At 55.6% G+C, this 21961-nt stretch overlaps 1 protein-coding gene across 2 annotated transcripts; it reads left to right on the top strand.

The window, feature by feature from the left end:
• The first annotated feature begins 1968 nt into the window (after positions 1-1968).
• Positions 1969-14057, top strand: ONECUT2 (one cut homeobox 2). 2 transcript variants are annotated; one of them, XM_066180688.1, is made up of 3 exons: positions 2026-2130; positions 2191-3124; positions 11680-14057. In XM_066180688.1, the coding sequence occupies exons 1-3, from the start codon at positions 2026-2028 to the stop codon at positions 11964-11966; spliced, it is 1326 nt and encodes a 441-aa protein (XP_066036785.1). In that variant the 3' UTR covers positions 11967-14057. The 2 variants fall into 2 exon arrangements, with proteins under 2 accessions (XP_066036783.1, XP_066036785.1); XM_066180686.1 differs by having other exon boundaries at positions 1969-3124.
• The last annotated feature ends 7904 nt before the right edge of the window (positions 14058-21961 follow it).

The following is a 21961-nucleotide window of genomic DNA, read 5'->3' as shown; positions in this document are numbered from 1 at the left end:
CCCGGCCCCCAGCACTGCTCCTGCCCGGCTGTGCCTCGTCCTGCCTGGGTGACAAAGGACACTCCTTTGGGTGACACTCCTGCCTCTGAGGGCAGGCACAGCCCCATCAGGATGGACCCTCCGCTTCGGCTACTACCGCGCCGCGCCTGCACATTTACACCTTGACCCCCGGGAAGATTGTGACGTGAATTTGGAAAGGCACCAGGATCGGGCAATGCGGCGTCAGCAGGTGCAGGTTTGGAAAGGAAAGGTCAAAGGCCTGATGAGTTTGTTGGAGAAGGAGAAGGCAAGGCAAGGCAAGAGGAAAAGAGAGGACAGACACCAGCACATCTGCGGCACCAGATTCCCATCAGGATCTGCCCACCCACCCTCCTCCTGCCTGCCCACAGAGGCAGCTCCGTCTCCGGAGCGCTGCACTCGCCTCTTTTTTCCCCCAAATCAACTGCAACTTTTGCCCTCCTTAAGGAAGGACAAAAAGATTTCACGCCTAAGTTGCCCTGAACAAAGGCACCTCACGCCAGGGCTTTCTTTTCTGTCTTCCTTTCTTTTTCCTCCTTCACCACAAGCTGGCAGCGGGAGGAGTAGCCGGGGTGGGGGGAACTGCACTTTATACCCGCCTGATTAGTGCCAAAAAGCAGCTCAGAAAACACTGCGAGCTCCAGAGACACTGTGATGGCAGCATGGAGAGAAATGGATCGTTATCCTTTGGGATCCAATCTCTAGGGAAACTGGGTGCTGTCATACACAACCTGTTCACAAAGGAGACAGCAAGTGCTCTGAAGACTGGCCTGATGATGGAGGGTCCAAAAAAGTGACATTTCTCCCCATTTCCCCTCTTTTAGTTACTGGAAAGACCCAATGGAGGTGAGACTTTCACAAAGACGGAGACGGTTATCAGGGCCAAGATAAGGACGACACAAAACGCAAGTAGCTGCTGTTGCTGCTACTCATTAAAGGAGCAGGGAGTAGTGAAGTGCACAGCTGGGAGCAGCGGGCACAGCCCGACCCGATGTGTCTCGGCACGGGTGCCCTGCACGGGCTGTGCCAGAGCACACAAGTCCCCAGTTGCCAGCACCGTGCCAGGGGAAGCTGTCCCCTCGGGCCCTGAGCCCACCGGGGCCCTGCCCGCTGCTCGCCGTCCCTGCCGGCTTCCGTCCGTCCTGCCCCTCAGACCGCGGTGCCAGCCCCGGGCCACGGAGCTGCTGAGGGCCGGCCTGGGGAGCCCCGGGAAGAGCGGAGAAGGCCCGGCCGTGCGCGCACCGCTGAGCGGGACCCCAGAGCCGGGTGCCAGCGGGCACGGGGACGCCGGGCTGCTGGAACTCACCGGCCACCCCCGGGTGACTCACGTCCGTCACACCGTATTCATCAGCCCGAATTCAGCCGCATTTAAGGTAACTAATAACCAACAACCAACAGCACAGGTCAGCGCTGTACCTTGGTTTGCAGCAGCGAACAGGGAGGCAGCAGGGCCGGCTGCGGGCAGCGGGGCCCCGGGAGCAGCCGGCCGCGGGACCGGGGCTTGCGGAGCCGCCTGCCGGGAGGAGAGCCGAGCGGCCGCCGCTCGGCCAGCACGGCGGAGCCCCGGCCGCTGCCGAGGCCGACTGCGGGCCGGTTCCGAGCCGATCCCGGCGGCCCGCACGGTACAAAGGCCGCGGAATCTTCAACGGCCCCGCCGTCCCCTCACGTCCCCTCACGAAGGCCCCGCCCCCCGGCCCCGAGCCCGCCAATGCGTTTCCCGCGCTGCCCGCCGCCCTCACGCCCTCACGGCCGCCCGCCCGCGGCGCAGGCCCGGCCCTGCGGGCGCGGCCGGGGCGGAGCGGGCCCGGAGAGCTCCCGCCGCCCGCAGACGGCGGCGGCGGCGGCGAGGCGAGGACATGGCGCGGGGCCGGCGCGGCGGGCCCGGCTGAGCCGCCGCTGCCCGCGGGGCGGGCGGCCCCGGGCCCCGGCGGCCGCCGCCCCGATGAGCGGATGAGGAGCGGGCGCGGCGGCCGGCGGTGCCTGGGCGGGGAGCCGGGTGCGTGCGCCATGAACCCCGAGCTGGCGATGGAGCCGCTGGGCAGCCTGCACGGGGCGGCGGGGCACGAGGCGGAGCTGATGGGCAGCCCCAGCCCTCACCACGGCGGGCGCAGCGCGGGGCCGCTCCGGGTGCCGCCGCCGCCGCCGCCGCCGCCGCCGCCGCCGCACCAGGAGCTGCCCCCCGCCGCCCGGCCCGCCATGGTGCCCAGCATGGCCTCGCTGCTGGACGGCGCCGCCGAGTACCGGCCCGAGCTCTCCATCCCGCTGCACCACGCCATGAGCGTGCCCTGCGAGGCCTCGCCGCCCGGCATGGGCATGAGCGGCACCTACACCACGCTGACGCCGCTCCAGCCCCTGCCGCCCATCTCCGCCGTCTCCGACAAGTTCCACCACCCGCACGCCCACCCGCACGCTCACCACCACCACCACCACCACCAGCGCCTGCCGGGCAGCGCCGGCGGCGGCTTCGCGCTCATGCGGGACGAGCGCGGGCTGCCGGCCGTCAACAGCCTCTACGGGCCCTACAAGGATGTGCCGGCCGTGGGGCAGAGCCTCTCGCCGCTGGGCAACGGGCTGGGCCCGCTCCCTGGCGCCCAGCAGGGCCTGCACGGCTACGGGCCGCCTGGCCACGACAAGATGCTGAGCCCCAACTTCGAGGCGCACGCGGCGATGCTGGCGCGGGGCGAGCAGCACCTGCCCCGGGGGCTGGGGACACCCCCGGCCATGCTGCCGCCCCTGAACGGCGCGCACCACCCCGCGCCCCCCGGGCCGCCGCCGCCGCCGCCGCCGCCGCACGGCCCCGCGCTGCCCGCCGGCCGGGAGCGGCCGCCCCCCGCCGCCGGCCCGCAGGGGAGCGGCGCGGGGCAGCTGGAGGAGATCAACACCAAGGAGGTGGCACAAAGGATCACGGCGGAGCTGAAGCGCTACAGCATCCCGCAGGCCATCTTCGCCCAACGAGTGCTGTGCCGCTCCCAGGGGACCCTCTCGGACTTGCTGCGGAACCCCAAGCCTTGGAGTAAACTCAAGTCCGGCCGGGAGACGTTCCGCAGGATGTGGAAGTGGCTGCAGGAGCCGGAGTTCCAGAGGATGTCTGCCCTGCGGCTGGCAGGTAGGTGCAAACCGGTGCCACCCGGGGAACGGAGCGCGACTCTCGGAGCCCAGCGCCCACCGGCCGGCCCCGCGGTCCGTCCTCCGCCGGCCCGGCCCGGCACTTTCCTCGTTCCGCGCTCCGCCGTGACCCACGCGGCTGTAGGGAGCTGGCCGCTCCCCGGCTCCCGCAGCGCCGGCAGCCCGGCTCCGTCCGGCGGGGCTGCGCGGGGCTCGGGGCCGGCGGAGGGACGCGCTCCGCTAGCGCTGCCGGGCGGCGGGGCCGCGGCTGCTCTCCAGGGCCGGGTGCTGAAGGTGCGCGCACCGCACCGCACCGCACGGCACCGCGCTCCCCGCGAGCATCCCTGCCGGCGCTGCCGGGCGCTGCTCGGCGTCCCGGGACAGGCGGGGCCGGTGGCAGCGGGCGGGGGCCGGACCCCGCGGACCCCCGGCCCCGGCCCGGCCGCATTGTCCGCGGAGGGCGCGCGGGCGCCCCCTGGCGCGGTCGCGGAGCGCCGCAGCCCCCATTGTTCTGCGGGGGCCGCGGGGGGGCGGCGGGCAGCGACCCCCGGTAGGAGCCCGGTACCGAGCCCGGTACCGAGCCCCGCACCGGCCCCCGGCAGCGCCCGCAGCGGAGGTGAGCGGGACGGAGCCAGCGAGGGCTGTCCCTGCCGTGAGGCCGCGCGGGCTGCCCCCGCGGTTCGGTGGGTGCCCGGAGGTCGCCCCCCGGCCGGTCCCGCGCGAGTGCGGGTGGAGCACGGCCGGGGCTGCCTTCCCGCTCCCCCGAAACCGCGCGGCCGCGGCCGTGGGTGTAGAAGGCACGGGCAGACACGCGTGGGACAGACCGCAGCGTGGGGCGGGGGCCAGGGGCCGGGGCGCTCTGCTCTGACAGCGACGAAAATCCCGGGGTATTTGTGCCACCGAGTCCGTCCTTCTTTTATTTCAATTGATCCCGACGCGGGCAGATTGTTTCCCGGTCAGGGCAGGTACGCAGCGGGCTGTTCCCCGGGCTGCCCGCTCTGCCGAGGGCACACGGGGGTCTCTGCCGTGGGGAAATGGGCACAGAGAGTTCCTGCCCGAGGGGCAGCTGCCGAGCGAGGCTGGGATGCGGCGGAGCAGGGCCAAGAGGTGCTGTGGATGATGGATGGCCTTAATCCCTGCCCGACCTCTAAGCAGAGGTGCTGCGGGTTAAACACCCACGGCCTGGGGTCTCCGGAATCCCCGCGGAGAGCGCTCGGGCTTTCCCGAGGTGCGGGGCAGTCCCGGCTGTGCTGCCCGTCGGGAGAGGGACGCTGATCCCCTCCTCGGCTCTAAAGCCCACTGCAAGCTCCTCTCGTCCCTTCCAGCACCCGCGGGCATCCGGCTCTTTTCTGTTTGCAGCCAAATCTGCTGCCAGGTCTGTCTGAGACAGGGGTGTCAGAGGGACAGAAGGGGTTTGGGTGTTTTGCCGAGCACGCGGTGATGTCGCCTTCACAAACAAACGTGTATGGAGAGGGAAATCGATGCAGATAATGTTTAGAAGATTAAAAGAGCATTAATGCTGGCAACAGGAGCATCAACGCGTGGACCCAGTTTTCATTGATCTGGAACCTGAGCCGGCTCATTTCCAGTAACGTGGCTGGTGCTTTTCCTTCCCAGCACTGGTCCCGGGTGGGGGTTCCCCGTGGAGCCTTGCATGTAGAGCAGGAAAATCAGGAATCACAGCTGCGTGCAGAGTTATGCCTGCATAATTCTGGATCTCTGCTTTACCAGTCCCCCTGAATGCCTCTGCATCCAGGAGTAAAGTTTGGAGAGAGCTCAGGTGCTCAGTGGCCAGGGACTCCCCGTGGAGCGGGAAAGACCTTTGCAAATTACTTTTCCCTTCAGGAAATCGATTATTTTAATTTTCTTTTATTACCACGTGTGAATATGCCGCCCCATTGCCTCGGTGCTTTCTTCTCCTCCTTTACTCGCTTGCTTAAATCCCTCTGAGCGTGGGGGGAAAGCCACAAGTATTTCAGGTTTTTAAAAACTAAAAAAAGACCAGCTATTTCCCCCATACTCCTAGAATTCTTTTTTTCCCAAGTGGGGTGCAAATCCGCTGTCCTTGAAGGGAAATCCCCCTCTCCCGCTGGGAGCAGTAGCAGTGTGGGTGCGCTTAGTATTTTTTCTCGTCATAGAAGATACACAGTGTTGTCCATGCTAACCCAGTCTAAAATAAGTCTCTGCGGGGTCAGCAGGGCGCTCCGCCGCCTGCTCACCTTCCGCCGTGCCTTACTGGCGGTGAGACACTTCTGTACCGAAACACCGTCAAAAGCTGGTGCGGAGCTGCCCGGTGCCCGCTCTGAGCTGTCAGTACCACGGAGAGCGGCGGGGAGGGGTGCGGAGGGAAGGGAGGAGGAGAGCGGCCGCAGGAGGAGCGAGGACCTCGGGGCAGGCGGTGGCCGCGGACTCTCCCTGGCCCGGGCCCGGCGAGCCGTGGCTGACAGCACCAGGAGCGGGCGGTGGCAGTGTCACATCCCAGAGCTGAGCCCCTGCACCCCCAAGCGCCCCAGGCCAAGGAGAGAGGTCTCACATGCCTAATGTTTCTTCCCGGACTTTGAGGCTATTTCATAACCTGTGTCTCCAACTAAAAGTTGAGGCATGGTACAATCTGTGTCAGGCACGTTACCTATTTATAAAGCCATTTCTTGGCGTTGAACTGGATATACAGGTATGGAAAGGCTCTTTGAAAGGTGCTTAGGGGCTTGAAATATTGGTGCCCTCCTCAGCTATAGATTAGTGGTTGCGTTTGAGCAATCCGTGCGGTAAATTGTGGTGCCGGCTGATAAATTTTATTTCTCATGTACCAACTTTCCGAAATAACACCCTGCCCCAGCTCTTGGTTCCACATCATTTCTGAAGGCGTTTCTGCCGCGCAGAAATCTGAATCCTGCTTTTGCCCAGCAAGTGGGTTTTATCAATTTTTTTTATTATTTGATAAAGTTAATTCTGAGTACATTTTGGATTAAATGCGTTTCTATGTCTTCCCCCTCTACTTTTTAAAAGGAACAATTAATTGGTCATCATGTGTTACTCATTCTGAAGCTGTTCTTCACTATTTGCTTGTAAGATTTTTTTCCCCCCAGCATCTCTCTTTTCTCCTGTGTCTCTTGCCCATCACTGTTTGAACTGCAATATCCCAAACTCAAGTATTCCTCTGCAGCTGCAAATCTCCGCAGTTTATTTGTGGCGAGGGATGCGAAAAGGGGAGAACGTTTTTTTGGGGTTTTGTTTTTGCCAGAAGGATTCTTTCCCAGTCACCGGTATTGGCTCTTCCCACACTCTGTAGGGGCGTCTTTGCCGTGCACTGAGGGCCCGGGTGCTCATCCTTGGCGCTCCTCCCTGGCGTTATTCACAAAACCTTGTCCTGGACGTGGCTGCCATCCGGCAGCCGCACGAGCTTTCCCTTCCCTCCCAATTAGCCGTTACTGGGAGATGACAAGCTCCCCGCGGTACCCGACACGGCTGTGCCGAGCCTCTGAGCGCTGGAGGCAGCGGCAGGCTCCTCTCATCACAGCGGCTCCCCTGGAGCTGCCTTCAGAGTGCAGACGGGGCTCTGCAGGTGTGCAGAGAATGGATGGCAGAGGGAAAGCAGGCCTGAAAGGGACTGCGGACATCGCTTGTCCTGACAGCCTGCCCCTTTCTTCAGGAACCTCCAGAGGGGGATTTTTTACCTAAGCGATCTCTTTCAGGGCTTACAGGTACAAAAAACCCCTTAATGACTGGCCTTAATCTCACTTTTTGTCTTTTAAATCCTTTGCTTCTCATCTTATCCCCGCTAGACACGGCAAAAAAAAAAGAGCCCCCCCTTCCTTCTGATAGCAATCTGTTGGTATTTAAGGCTCCCATCTTGTCTGCTGTCTCCTCTGGAAAAAGCCCGTCATACCTGGGCCATGAATATGCAGGGAAAGCACTGCATCCAAGGGGACAGATAATACATCTCTTCTTCCGAGGTAAAGGATTTTGTATCCAGCTCTATCAATCTTGCGGGCTTCTGCATAAAAGGCTCTCTGATTTATAGAGGGGTTTGCACACAGAAGTCATACCAAACAGACTAATCTCAAATGGGTTTGGTGATAACATCAGCCAGACAACTTGCTGATGGCAGGGAGAAATGCAATCAAAACAGAAATTGGAGTGTTTTGGGGTTGTTTGGGGGTTTTGAGCTATAAAATCAAACTGCTCCGTTGTGAAAGGAAAGGGACTCAAACCACTGGTAAATGCTGCACAGAGGAATTATTAGACAAGCGATAGAGGCTGGCAGGTTCCCAAAACGCAAATTGTCTCCAAGACCAAAATATCTCTCAGTAAGCAGGGAACATATTTATGAGCAGCGGTGATTTTCCAGCAGTTCTCATCCCCTCATAATGGGATGGGAGCACGGGGCCTGTGCCGAGGCATTAAGCTTTGGCAGCAGCACTGGGCTGCGGGAGGTGAAGGAAGAGCAGAGGAAGTCTTCCTCCCTCGGAGAGCTTCCCACACACCTCCTCCTCCGTGTTCCTTCTCCCCTGGGCTTGTCCTGCCCACTCCCTCCTGTGGGCAGGGTGGGATCCGTGGCCCCTCTCCCCTCCCTTCCTCAGCTCCACCTCACCGGGAGGGGGGACCCTCTTCTGCTGGAGCTGAGCTTTCCTAAGCCCCTGGGAAGAAGGGAATGGGGAGCTGAGTGTGTGGAGAAGCAGGGCTGCTCTTGCTTTGCGTTCAGCCGAAGTGCAGGGAGAGCTCGGAGGGCAGCACGGGTCTGGCTTTCCCAGATAACCTGGCAGAGCTCTGCTCCTGTCCTCTCCTGCTCTTCCTAACTCCACCCTATCCATAACAGGCAGTAAAAGGAAGTGCTCGTGTCCTGCTTCCTCCCAGGGGCCAGAATTCCTGAAAGCAGGAGCAGCTGCAAGGATTCACTAGATCTGTCCTTCCCCTTGCAGTAAGATTTCATGCTCTTACTCAGCTCTTGCTTACCCACCCCAGCTTTAAATTCCTGGCCCTTTCTTGGTAAAGAAATGCCCAGAGTCCTTCCTTTTCTCCACAGGAGAAGGACACAGCTGTGTTTGTGTACTTCTGGGGACGTGCTGGCGCATCGCTTGGAGATGCTGCTCCAACAGGCAGAGCGCTCAGCGTGGGGAAGGCCTGGCTCCATCCCTGTGCTCCGACAAGGGGAATATAAATCCCTGTCACTGGAAAGTGCTATAATTCAGCTGGAAACTATTCAGGGATTCAAAGGGGAGGCTCTCCACAAAAAGACGAGTCATAAATCTCCCAGGTGTTAGCGCTGAGGGACTCTCTGAGTGCAGCTGGAAGGATCCAGGGTTGTGCTGTGCTGGAAGGTTCCAGTGGTACCCAGAGGCTCCTGTCGGAGCTGCGGTGCTGAGGTGGGTGCTGCAGCACTGCAGGGAGGAAGCGGAATTTACAGTCCAATTCCAGCCATCCAGCAGATTTACAGGAGGCTGGAGGCTAACAGCCTGAGAGCTGTGGCGTGCCAGGAAGAAACATAAAGGAGCCATGTCCCCAAAACCATTCATCTTTCCTTCTCAGAGAGCTGCAGGATGTAGGGCCTGGAGGGGAGCAGCATTCCCTGGGCCTGTGACAGGACTGAGAGGGGAAAAATCAGGTGGGGTGGCAAGAAAACACCTTCCTGGCTGCAGACAGCCAGGCTGTGAGCTTCTTTGTTTTCTGGGAGCATTGCAGGAATCCCTGGATCTCCAAACAGGGAACGCCTCTCTGTTACAATGGATGAGCGAGCAGATCTTCTCTGGAAGAGCAGAATTAACTTTGTGCCACACATCCAATCTGTTTTTCTGGATAAATGCCATCAAGGGCATTCCTGGGGTTTCAAAAAGGAGGAGTTCGGTGCGTGTGCAGCAGCTGGGATGAGCAGCACTGGCTGCCCACCCCGACAATGTGATTATTTGCATCTTCGTTCTGATTGCTCCTTGTTCCATAATGATTTTGTACACAGCGGAGTACTTAACCTAATTTGTATTGATCTCAATCGCTCTCATTCGTGCATACTTAATTCGGAGAGCTAATCAGATTGATTTCTGAGGCCTTGTTTTTAGGAGATTGTGGTAACAGGGACGTAGGAGGGGTTGCTTTAAGTGAATCACAGCAAACGAGAAGCCTTTGAAATGTTTAGAAAACGTTTTGATGGCCATTTCATTGTGTTCAGTGTTCCCAGAGTAATGACATTCCCCTCACATTGAGCCCTCTCCAGAATGGAACAGAGGAGCAGTTTTAGTTCCAGCAGACAGATAACTGGGTTTGGGTGACTTTGCACCCACACAGACCACTCCGGCGGGATCGATATTCACGGCTTGTCCTTAGGGACGATGCAGAGCGAGGACATTCTGCTGGACTAGGGGAATATTGGTCTCTGCTTGGCTCCTTCTTAGCACCTTTGCTCTTTGCCTCGTGGCTGCGGAGTCACTTTTGCCGTTAGTGACATCCGAACCAGAGAGGCGCAGGAGCTGTGTCGGTGATGTTTCCACTATCCCGGCGAGTGGCTGCGCTTCTCCCGGGGCTGCTGGGGCGCTGCTCCGGCCCTGCGAGCCCTCCCTGGCCTCTTCCTCCTCCTGATGCTGGTGACATTCACGTCCTCAAAGCACAGGAGCTGAGGGAGGCCCTGGAGCATCCCTGCCCCGTGCCTGAGGGCTCGGAGGGTGGCATTGAGCTGAGCGCTAGAGCTTCTAGTTATTTTTCAGGATTTGTGGCTGTTTGGAATGCCTGGGCTGGCTAAGTTCCTCTCTTGCGGGGAAGCAAATGGAAAATCGGAGTCACTGCTGCAGGAAATCAGACAAATGAACTTTTTTTTTGTTGTTTATTTTTATGGTTTTTTATGTTTATTATTTTTCCGCAGTTACGGCTTTCAGTTCTTGCCGGTTGTCCATTTTCTTCCATAGGGTATGTTCAGGTTCAGCCGCAGCTAATAAATCAAATTGTGCTTAGAATCCAGATGGTCTCTTCCCTTCCCTCTGCTGTTAAAACCTTGCTCTTTCTTCCCGGAAAATCACTTGATTTTATTAGAGTGCTCGCCCCATTTTTCTCTGCTGAGAGACGCACGTCAGGTGCAGCGTTTGCCTTTGTGGGGCCTTTTCAAGAGCAAACTCCACAGTTCAAGGAAAGTATTTACTGAATGCATCAAAAAGCACATACCTCTGCATTATTTATTATCAGATACCAATAACTGTAAAACGCAGAGTATCTCAGGACATAAATTAGTGATGGTAGGAAACACTCCGCTCGTCCCAGTGTCCCGGAACCGATTAGAAGCTGCAGCAGAGATGCTGGTGCTCATCGTGTCCCCGGCACTGGGGACATCGCCACGTGGGTTCTGGACACGTGGCCAAGTAAACCCAGCCCAAAATCTGCTTTTGTAGCTCAGACAGGCAGTCGGGTGTTATCTGTGCAGTGACAGAGAGCCCAGATCCTTCCCTCCTGCTGCCTCCGGGGTAATGGCCGGGAGAAACCTGCCTGGGTTTCAGCCCCACTCTCAGAAGCATCCTTCTCTTACGCTTTGGGGTGTTTTGAGGTCTGACCTTCACCTCCCTCCCAGAGGCAGCTGTGCTGCAGCCACTGGAATTTGGCAGCTGGGAGGGCTCGGGGTGAGGCACTCCAACAAAACCCTCCAGTTTCCTGCAGAAATGCTGGGAGGAGCTGCCCCTGCGTGGGAGGAGGCAGTCCGTGCCACAGCGCCTGAGCCAGGCTCCACGCTGGTGCAGCCCCGACTGGGTTAGTTACAGGCATTTTCACAGCCTGGCTTTTACTTTTGGGCCAGCTTCATTTCACATTCCAGACCTGCCGAATTATTTAACAGGGCTGCTTAAAACCCGCCCGCTTTATCAATTCTCTGGGCTCATTTTGTCCCAGCACATTACCTAACCATGTCAACATATGGATTTTCTCCCTGTGCCCGGTGCAGACGGCCCGGGCAGGCTATTTTTAAGTGTGGGTGCGCTCCGGCAGTGGTATTGGTTTCAGCACTTGCTGTTCTCTCTCTGCTAATAAATACAGAGCAGCTATTAATACGAATGGGTTTTAGGATGCATTAGCATGGCTCAGTGGTAGTCCAGCACTGCTGCCCTGCCTGACCTGAGCTCTGATGGGTGCTTCTGCCCGGCGTCACCCTCGGGACATGCCCCGGGAAGGGGGACAGGCGATGGGAGAGGTGCCCTGGGGTGGTGGCACGGCAGGGGAGGAGAGGGCGGGACAAGGTGAGCCAGTGCCTGACCCCTGCGCTGGGAGGCCCAGCAGGCCCGGGGGCTTTTTCCCCTTGCTGGTCACACAAAGTCGCTGCTGCTGCAGCTTTGGCCGGGGTTTGCTTTGGGCTGTTGAAAGGGGCAGAACTTAGGTACAGCTGTTATTCCTGGCCGCTGAGAGCCACTGGGGATGTCAAAGCAATGCTGGATGCCCCTGGGAGCCCTCTGGTGCCATGGGCCAGAGTGGTGACACCAGCTCAGCTGGTGACACTTGCCCCCGCGGTGTGACAGGGCCTGCCATCGGGGTGGCCGGCGGGGTCTGTGGGCACCACCCTGACACTTTCTCTCTGTCTCTGCCACCCCCTCCCAGCCTGCAAACGCAAAGAGCAAGAGCCCAGCAAAGAGCGGAACAACTCCCAGAAGAAATCCCGCCTGGTTTTCACGGACCTCCAGCGCCGCACGCTCTTCGCCATCTTCAAGGAGAACAAGCGTCCCTCCAAAGAAATGCAGATCACCATCTCCCAGCAGCTGGGCCTGGAGCTCACCACCGTCAGCAACTTCTTCATGAACGCCCGCCGGCGCAGCCTGGAGAAGTGGCAGGACGACCTGAGCTCCGGCGGCTCCTCCTCGGCCCCCAGCACCTGCACCAAGGCGTGAGGGGCGGCCGGCGCGGCGCGGCGCGGCGCAGAGAGAGCGGCTTCGCAGCGGGGCCCCTCGCCGGTGACCTAAAGCACAATCCCCCCGCAAGCAGCCCCAGCCCAGCTGTTCCCCAGGACACTCCTCACGGCTTCTCCTCGCTCTCAGCAGGCGCAGGCTCCACATCAACCTCTCTCCACACCACGCTATGCTCAGGACAGGCGAAGCAGGTCTGAAGCGCGGGGGAGGCGTTCTTGAGGCAGGTTTCTCCTGAGCCCCAGGTTCCCGTGGCCGGCACCTGCCGTGTGCTGGCCACACCACCCCGCGGCCACACGGCACCGGAGCACAAAGTCGGATACTGAAATCCCAAGACCCTCTTTTTAAACTCAGGCATGGTTTTGTTAAGTGTTTTCGGGGAAAAAAAAAAAAAAAAAAGAAAAATCAGATTTAAGGGTTTTTTTTTTTTCCTGCTGTTTTTTTAGTTTAATTTGATCAGCTTGTTCTCGGATCAGAAAAGTTCAGTTCTCTTGAGCTCAAAGTATCAAGCACAAAGCCGGTAGCTACAGCCATGGTCCTGCCCTGGGCTGCCCGGGGCGGCCGTGCCAGCCGCAGCCTGAACATCCCGGGAGCACCGCGGGGACGGCGCGAGCCTCAAGCACAGCTGGCAGTTCCTCACAAGCTCTGTGTTTGTACCTAATGCACACTCAGGAGGTCGATGGAACTGCTACAGTTCGTGGAGCAAACGAAAAAAACACTGTTTTGGAAAGATCTAGGTTAATTTACATCAGTACATCCTTTTTAGTTTCTGGGAATCTGGTTTCTCCTCGCCAACAGCTGTTCCTGAAAGCTTTTTCAGCGTTCAGTGTATTTTTGTTCGTTTTACCAGTATTTTTACGGTACTTTTGAGCAGGAAAAGCGACAGAAACAAGCCCTCCAGATGCCACTGACCGTTTCAGACGTGCCGCGTTTCGCTCTATTGCATCCCCAAGTTCCTTTTTCCCTGCCAGCTCCCCGAGCGGGCAGGAACACAGCACACCAAAGAGACAGGATTTCTGCAAGCCAAAGATGTTTATAACTTGCCATTTCTCTTTGTCGTGGCTGGGGCGGGTGGTTGGCTGGCGCTGGGGAAGCCTGGCAAGCTCCAAGCCCTGTGTCCAGCCCGGTGCAGCGGGGCCGCCCGGCGCGGCCGTGCTCCGCGAGAGACACTTGAGACTTTTTTTTTTTAATGTACTACTTAATCGAAACCAAAGAAACGTTTTCTGCACCTACTTCTTCTGCAACAAACTGTTCCATTGAAAGATAAAATGAAAATTTAAAAAAAAAAAAAAAAACCAACCAAAAAAAACCAAGGAAGCATGTCAGGAAGCAAACGAGTCCCACACTGTGTTCTACAGACATCTTGGACATTTTCGGAAGCAGATCTCAAAGAAAGGGTTGACAAGAACGAGAACAAAGCAAAGCCAGTACAATTGCTGCTTCATTTGACAACTCAAGTCATCTTAAAGTTGAAGATTGTCTTTAATTTGTGCCTATGCAGTTTTTTCAAAAGAACAAGGAACAGAGCAACCAAAACCTCAACAGCTACCATACCAAAGATGAGGATTCTCACTACTTGTGTTTTCCGTTTGTTTCTCCTCTTGCACGACGAATGCACATGAGCCCACTGATCTCTGGACAGGTAACCGCTTGTGAGTCTTTGCGCAACCAGAAGGGTGGGTGTATTTTCTGTTCTCCCTGTTTCCGCTGCCCGCGGCGTCTCTCCAAGAGCTGCATGGACTCCAAGTGCAGGATGTTGGGGTGCTGGTGCGTCTCCTCCCTCCAGGAAACACTTGTGGGTTGGCTGTGACTTGCGTGTCGGTCTCCCTGTGTGTGTGTGGAGCTGCGAACAGCCACCCTCCCACGTGTGACATCGGCGGAGTGACCTCCACCCTTCTCTCCCTTCCCCAGGGATAAAACTTGCAATACGTGTGTCCCCATCTCTGTCGCTGTCAGCGCTGAGCGGCGCCACAGCCTGGCTCCACACCTCCACCTGAACCAAACCCAAGTGTTCGGCAGCTCCTGGGGCAGTTCAGGAGTTGGTTCTGACATATTGGCCTTGTAATTTGTTGTTTGGCCCAGGTCATGGCATGTCCAAATTTATCCTCCGAGCCGGAGCGCATCTTGCTCCTCTCTGCCTTTAAATCAGGGCTTCACTTGAACTGCTTCACAGAGCTGCTGCAGTCGCTTCCCAGTGGCTGCACCTAAAATAGAAAAAGAACCCAGAAGCCTCGTCTGCTCCGGACAGGAAAAGTTTCTGGACAGCAAATTCAGGATCCTCACAGCTGAATTGACAGCATGTGCCTGCTCTGGGAATCAAATTATCCTTTGGCAGAGATTTCCAGGCGGATTCCAAAGAGATTTAGAGAATCCTTATAGCCAGACATGGAGTAAAGTTGCCCAAAAAAAGATCCCAGTGTGGGCTGGTGTGTTCTGAAGGCCCCTCACCCAAAAAAATTGAGTGTGGAGTTTGGAGCCAGCAGGCTGTGGAGCAGGGCCCAGCTGGGATGATGTGGTCATAGTGATGTTTCACTTTCATCCCCACTCAAATGTCCATCAGACCAGCCCCTGGTGCAGTTTCTCTCCAAATTGTGGAAGTGTTTGTTCTGCAGCGTTGCAGAGCAGCAGCGCACCTGAGGCTTCTCTGGGCTGGGGCCTCGAATCTATCAACACTCGCCATCCATTTTCACCCGGAAGTCCTGCTGCATTTTTTATCCCTGCATCTCTCGTGGCCCCGTGTGTGACGTCTTCCCTTTCACTGTCCACTCTCTTGGCTTTTATGTAGCAGCTCCCTCGGAGCCAGAGCCTGTGGTGGAGATCCCTGTCCCCGCGGGCAGAGCCTGTGCTGTGCTCTGCCCGCAGCACACCGACCCCAAAGCGCCGAGTTCTGTCTCTAGGCCACGCCTCGATCAGTCTCTAGAGCTGTGCCGTGTGACCCGTTGCTTTCTTTATTGTGCTGCGCAAGACTGGTGTGTGCAGAGAGTATCCCAGCGTCTCCCGGGGCAGGGACTTGGAGTCGCAGCACGGCCAAGATGAGTTCAACTTTGAAGAAACCTCGGGCGTTGCTGGATCTCCCGCGCGGGAACGAAGAATGTGCTCGCTGCCTTCGGTTGCAAAGCTTTATTGTGGATCTCTCTGACCTACAGCTGAACCCAAAGACCTCAAGGACTCAGACCTTGAACTCAGCCCCACGGGAGAGGACGAGCTCTGCTCTGCTCTGCTCTGCTCTCCTCTTCTCTCCCCGAGGAAGGCACGGGCACAACACGGGATTGCAAAGAGTGCGCCGGCTTTGGGCACGGCCGGCGCTGCTGCCCTTGCTTGTCACAGGTCCTACGTGTTTTTATGATCTGGGGGAAACTTTCTACTTGGCCTCCTTTATATTTATTATGGGGAATTTTTATTGTTTAAATTTTTTTAAGAAGGCAAAGCTTAAAATGGTTTTATTATTTTTTTTTTTCCAGACACCTGTGGGTTTTGACCCGATATATTATCGATGGATCGTGTAATTTATTTAATTTAGTCTTAGGGCAGGTCCTGAGATCTCTGTTCAGCCTGAAGCCCGTTGTGTTTCGGTTTAGCTTTTGAATTCAGCGGGAGTTTTGCCTGAGTGTAGATGAAGGGGGGTCAGGCTCTGCTGTTAGCTGTTTGTATCTATTTAATTCAGCCATTTGTGAGTTCATTTGGGAGTAATTTTGTTTATTTATCCACAGGACTGTGGTAGCGCATCGGGGATGCGAAGCCTGTCGGGGAACACACCTCAGAGTTGGTATTGCTTTGTAGGGCAGCCAGGTTCTGTCAGACAGGGGAAGAACAACTCATTCCTTTAAAACAGAAGTCTAGTTTTAATTCCTTCTTTTAAATTAATTTTAGTTGTTTAAATATCAGAATTTAAATTATTTAAGTTAATCTCTTCCCGCCTGATTAGAAAGTGTGACACACCTTAATTATGGCACATGAAGCCTTCGTAATGTAACTTATTTATTTAACTTATTCATCATCAGCCGGGGATGCCCTTGTAGAGTTTTTATTTTTTATTTAGAATTATCTATAAAGCACTACAGCTGATTTCCTCTGAGAACAGCAGAGCAAACTTTGAGGACAAGCAAAGAACATTCAACCTAAAACTGTGCGTTCAGAAAAACAGGGGAAAAAGAAAAAAAAAAGACACTGGGATACTTTGCCTGAACTTTGTGGCTTCTTAAAAGGTAAACTGGGGAGGGGGGGGGGAAATAATCCACGCTAAGCAAAAAGAGAGAAACCCTTAAACTAGCTGCTTCCAAGAATGAACTTCTGTGTGTGGAAGAAAAAAAAAAAAAAAAAAAAACAGAAAGGAAAAAGGAAAAAAAAAAAAAAAAAAAAAAGGAAAAAAAAAAAGAAAAAAAATCTTTCTATTTCTAGTGAGAACCAAAGAGGCTACCTCACTGACTTTTCCATTTGTAATTTTAATCGTGTTGATGATACCAAAGATACCAAAGATTTCTTTCTCTGTGCGGTCTGCATTCTGCTTGTGCTCTCTGATAACTCCCACTGTTCTCTCCTACACCCAGAAACGTCCAGCAGAGCCCAGATTCCCAAAGAAACGCTACCCTGGAAGCTGCCAGTTCTGGTGATGCCCTTTCTCTGTGTTCCTTTGTCCTTCCTGCCAGCCCAAACCCGCCGGAGACGTGGAGCCGCTTCCTGCTCCAGGTGCCACCACTGGAGAGGTTGTGGGGACCTGGAGGTGACTCCGGGCTTTGTCCTCTGCAGGTTCCCTGGGGAAAGGCTCTGCAGGTGCTGCCTGGGCCGGCACGGGCTGTGTGTGCAGCAGCAGCAATTAGCATTGCTAATTATTATTATTATTATTATTATTATTATTATTATTCTGGTTATTCTCGTGCTTGAGCAGAGCCCGGGGCTGGTGTGGGGCCGCAGTGCCCCAGGGCACAGGAAGGTTTCTCCTGCCTGTGCTCCCCCTCGCAGCCTTGCACAGATCCAGGAGCTGCCGCCTCTCCTCACCTTCGGTTGTTTGTTTACAATTACAGTTTTCAGATAAAAATCAATTAATTACTTTTCTCAAGTTAGCGAGGAAGGGAGGCTACATTAAGCTCCATTAGCGTCACGTTCCTGAGCGATTCCTCCCAAGTCGTTTGGTTGGTCGGTTGGGGAATTAGTGGTGCCCTTTGGCACCGGGGTTCTGAGCCTGGCTTATGCTGTTGCTAGGACAGGAGCGATGCTCTGAGGAGCCAAACCAGCCCAGGCGGGGCCAGCTGCTGCAGGGCCTTTCCCTGAGGAATCTGCCTGAGCCGTGCCCTTGGATTCCCAGAGGTTACCGACAGCTCCACACAAGCGCTCCGCTTTAATTAAGTGCTGCCTTTTATTTTGTGTTTCTTTGGGGCTTTAAGTCCGCGTCGGAAGCGGTAGGACTCGCCAAGTGTGCTTTTCTCTCCGTCTCTGTGTTCCTTCAATACAAAGCTATAATAATTCTCAGGATGCCTTCCGGGCGGGGGGGAGCCGATTGTCCCCGTGCCCTCGGACACAGACAGTCCCCAGAGCTGGCAGGGTCCCCGCGGCCCCCCCGACTCCTGCTTCACTTGCCAAGAGTGATCTTACCACGGGACGAGTGCCTTGCTTGAACCAAAGCAACGATTTTGCCAGTCTAGACCTCTCTGTGCTTTTTTTTTTTATTCTTCCTGTGAATACCTCAGCTTCGACTGGGCCGCCGAATCGTACCTGGTGGGCTTTTGTACTGTGGTGCTTTGCGATGCAGCCCTGCAAAGAACAGACTCCTGATAATACCAAAGGCTCTCCTCCTCCTCCTTCTCTTCCTCCTCCTCCTCCTCCCCCCTGTCCCTGACCTCTCTTTCTCCACGGTTCCAAAGCTTTATTATGAACTGGGCATGTTGGCAACGCAGACCGTGCAATCCCTTACCGAATTTTCTCAGATATACCTCATAGAGAAATAGCTGTTTAGCGTAATGTTATTATAGCGTATGTAATAAATTATTCACTGTTTCTTTTGGGTAACTGTGATTTAAAGGAAAGAAGAAAAAAAAAAAAACAACAAACAGAAGAAGAAGCTTTATATGTTTTAGGTTGTGCTTTTGTACTAGACGGAGAAGGTGCGCTTAAAAATGTACGTCAGTCTTTCTTCCCATTGGGTTGGTTTTTTTTTTTGTTGTTGTTGTTATGGATCGGGGGGGGGGGGGGGGGGGAAGTTGCAGAATGAGCCCAAAGTTTACAGTTTCATATTTTGCCGAAGAAACAATCTGTGTTCATTTGCTCTGTTGGAAAAGGAGAAAAAAAAAAAAAAAAAGAAAAAAAAAGAAAAAAAAAAAGGAAAAAAAAAAGAGGAAAAAAAATTATTTTCTACATTTGTGCTACTTGGTCTGAAGAGCTGATTGTCCTGTGTGACGGTGTAGTATTATAATTAGCAACTGCCAATCAGCGCTGCCATGTTTATGCATGAGGCAAACCCTTAGCAGTGTGATGATGCATCGTGGTTCTTAATGGCAACTTCTTCCTTTGGGTTCGGGACGAGGTCTTTGGGTTGGTGGTGTTTCTTTACGCATGGAGCCCGTTCGCTGTCGGCAGTCGTGGCGCGGTTGTGTTTGCATTGAGCGGTGAAATCGCGCCCGGTTTCGCCCCGTGCCGCTCGGCGCTGCTCGGGGCGCGTCTCCGGACCGGCTCTGGTCTGTCCCTGTGCTGAGCAGCCCCGGATTCAGTTCCAGTGAAATTGCCATTCGAGGAGAAGTTTGGCCCAGTGGCAGCTTCTCCCGGCCGTCCCATCTGTTCGCTCAGTCCTGCTCGTCACGGAGGCTGCTGGGCGTTGCTTCGGGAGTTTCTTTGGCGTTGTGGCAGCCCCCGGGCACAGCAGGACGGGCCGGGCTGGGTGCTCAGGGACCACCCCTCCCCTCACCTGGGCTCAGCAGCGCTCTGCCAGCCGTGTCACCTGTCCCGGGGCTGGCCCGGCTGCTGTGCCCTGGGCAGCCCCTTGCGCACGCCCTGCCCTGGCGCCAGGTTTGTTCAGGTGCTTTATCCCCCCAGTGATTTGCCCAGAGCCCCGCTGGAGCCCCCCTCCCCGTTTAAGAACGGGTTGTGTTTCCTCCCCGGGCGCAGCTGTGGAGCCCCGCTGTCCCCGGAGCCCGGCCGTCCTGGCCGTCGAGCCAAACGAGCGGCTGCGACCCTTGACTCTGCGCGGAACAGGAGGCTCGGGGAGGGGGCAGTCCTCTGGGTCCCGGCACTAGAGTGTTGCTATCGTCTGTCATTAAGGGTATTTTAGAGGTGTGCTCTCATTAGTGCAACGAGACGTTTGTTTGTTTTTTTTTTCTTTGGCCTTACTCGGTAGGTTGTGATGATAATGAAAGCTGTGTAATATAGTCGGGTTCTTTTTCTTTCCTGATTTCTCTGCCAAAGACGGTACTAGACACCAAGAACTTTTGAGGAGGGGTTGGGTTTGTTTTTTTTTTTTATTTGTCAGACAGTTATGATTGTAACAGTGGTTCATCTTCCAGAAAGCTTTTCCACGTTCTTCCGCAATAAGCAGAGCCGGGATGTTTGGGCAGAGCCCTGCTGGCAGATGCCACCACTCCTCACCGACACGCAGTTGTTGTAACCCAGGAGTACACCCGCATTCCTCCGTCCCGAGGCTACAAGGGGTATGTGAGGCCATGGCAAGGGCACGGCGGGGCTGCCACGAGCTGCTCCAGCTGGCTGGGATTTGCCAAGGTACTTGTATTATTGAAATTTAAGGTCTATTTTATTATGTCATTTTATGTCATTTTTTAACTTTGTGGAAGGTGGTACGTTGAACTGAGTGTAAGCTGAGTTTTTCAGACAAATAAAGTAGCTAAAGAGTGAATGTTATTTTATCATTAAAGGGTTTTTACTCACTGATTTGTGCCAATAGATGTCCTTTATCTCAATGACAAGTATTACATTGCTTTCAAAGTTTTATTTATAGCTATTGATGTAAAACCCCCACACACATATTATTTGCCAAAGTTCAATAAAGGAGGAAAACAACGCTTTTGCTTCCTTGTGCAATCAACAGTTCCTGGTTTGTTTTTGGTTTGGGTTTGGTTTTTTGTTTTTTGTTTTTTATTTCTTTTTCCCCCCAGGGTTTTTTCCACCACAACCCCATCCCACAGAGTTTTGGCTGGGCTTGGGCTGCTACAGCTCTCAGGGATAGGAGGGGTGAGGAGAGCTGAGCACAGCCAGATTAATGCAGGCCCCAGTGGAGGACCACGTCCCAAAAATGCTGCCCGGCACTGAGAGCCTGGCCAAGTGTGAGCAGAAGTACTTGGGAAAAGATCTGGCACCTTCTCCCACGAGCGCAGCTGGTGTAGCTGTGATATTACAGGAGAAATCACTCGGTGTTTACGTAAGTCGTGGAATTATGTGATGCAATTAATTACCGCAAAATTCTGTTAGTTATTGCACTCTTTCCCCGAAGCAGCTCTGCGGGAGGAGGCAGGAGGTTTCCTGGAGCTGAAACTCCATGGCAAGGAGGATGGAGCAGGTTTGCCTTCATTCATTCCTTCCTTCAGTCAGTCACTTAGCCTAGCTGTGGGCAAGTCTCGTTTGTTTTGTTTCCTCAAAAAAAAAAAAAAAGGCAAAACGAAGTGCACAAGAAAAGCACGTGGTTGTATTTCTATCTTTAAAATCCAAACCAAGCCAGCCTTTTCCTGCCCTAACTCACTCCTGTCTGAGCAGCTGGAGCAGGGGCAGCCTGGGGAGGGCGTGGGGGTCCCCAGCGCCCCCAGCAGTGTCCCGGCCCCGGAGCAGTAACACGGCACTGCGGGGTTCATTGTCTGGGCTCTAACCTTGGCACCAACGTCTAACCTTGGGGTTAATAAACTCACGGAAAAATTCCTTCTCATGCTCCTTCTCTTTTGTGTCCCTCCCTCCGCACCGAGCCAGATCCTGCCATTAATTAAATTTACGCTGCTTCATTTCACTCTGCTGAGTGGCCACGGGTGCCAGATAAAGGCAGAGCTGCCTCCTCAGCACTTTGTGTGCCTCTTGCAGCCTCCTTCCCTTCTCCCCCGGGAGCCAGGGGGAACGTGCTGCCTCAGGAGTGTTGGCCCAAACCCCCTGGCCACGCACGGAGCCGGTGGGGACTGCAGGAAGGAGCCAGTGCCACCGGGATGGTGGTAAAAAAAAAAAAAAAAAAAATTAAAACCCTTTAACAGCGACCAGGCCAGCGTGGTGACACCGAGACTAATGCAGCCACGGCAGGTCGTTTCCATCTCACTTGCAGGATTGTTCCCCCGGGAAGGCATTTTCCAGGCACTTAGCAGTGGGCACAGCTGGAAGAAGGAAATGGGGAGCGTTTCATTAGGCTGAAGGATGAGCTGGGTGCGTGGTGGGACTGCAGCCGGGCTGGATCAGCACCAGCTTTTCCCAGCGCCAGGCTGTGCCCGCGCAGCTCGTTCCTGTGAATCCCCCTCCACTCGCTGTTTCCTACCCCTGCCAACAATCAGTTACTCCAGGTCCCAGCCTATGAAACCCCCTCGGTTTAGTCAGCAAGGATTAAAAAAACCAGAGCACCAAACCATCCCAGGGATGCCGGGACACGCCGCGGCAGCCATGCTGGATGCTGTCCCTGCTCCCGGCGGGGGCACTCGCCCTCAGAGCAGCTCAGCCCGAAGGAGCAGACGCTGCCATCCTCCTCCTCCTCCTCCTCCTCCTCCTCCCGCTGCTCGGGCAGTGCATCCGTCAAGGATGAAGCCGACAGTGATGACCGGCCGTGTGCGACCCGCAGCGAGCGCGGCACGGGTCCCTCCTGACTGCCGATGAAGTGCTGGCAGCTCTTCTCATCCGAACACCGCTCACCGCTTGAAACCCTGCGGGAATTCCCGCGGGAAACAGCCCGGGATGCAGCCTGCGGAGAAAGCTGCGCACCGACAGCAAGGCAGGGTGAGGGAAAACAGCAGGAGCTGCTCCTTTGGGAGGAAAACAGCACGAGTCGTTTCTGCTGGAAGAAAACGGCAGGAGCTTTT

This window comes from Chamaea fasciata, unplaced genomic scaffold (genome assembly GCF_029207755.1).
Source record: "Chamaea fasciata isolate MVZ Bird 193981 ecotype frontalis unplaced genomic scaffold, bChaFas1.0.hap1 SCAF_4, whole genome shotgun sequence".
Classification (NCBI taxonomy): Eukaryota; Metazoa; Chordata; class Aves; order Passeriformes; family Sylviidae; genus Chamaea; species Chamaea fasciata.
This window is presented reverse-complemented; position numbering and strand designations above follow the sequence as displayed.

What these genes read in the sequence shown, in the direction of transcription:
- ONECUT2 (XM_066180686.1), top strand. Translation starts at nt 1,969, where the DNA reads ATGAGGAGCGGGCGCGGCGGCCGGCGGTGCCTGGGCGGGGAGCCGGGT. An exon ending in GTCTGCCCTGCGGCTGGCAG is followed by an intron (nt 3,125 to 11,679) that starts GTAGGTGCAAAC and finishes ACCCCCTCCCAG; the next exon opens with CCTGCAAACGCAAAGAGCAA.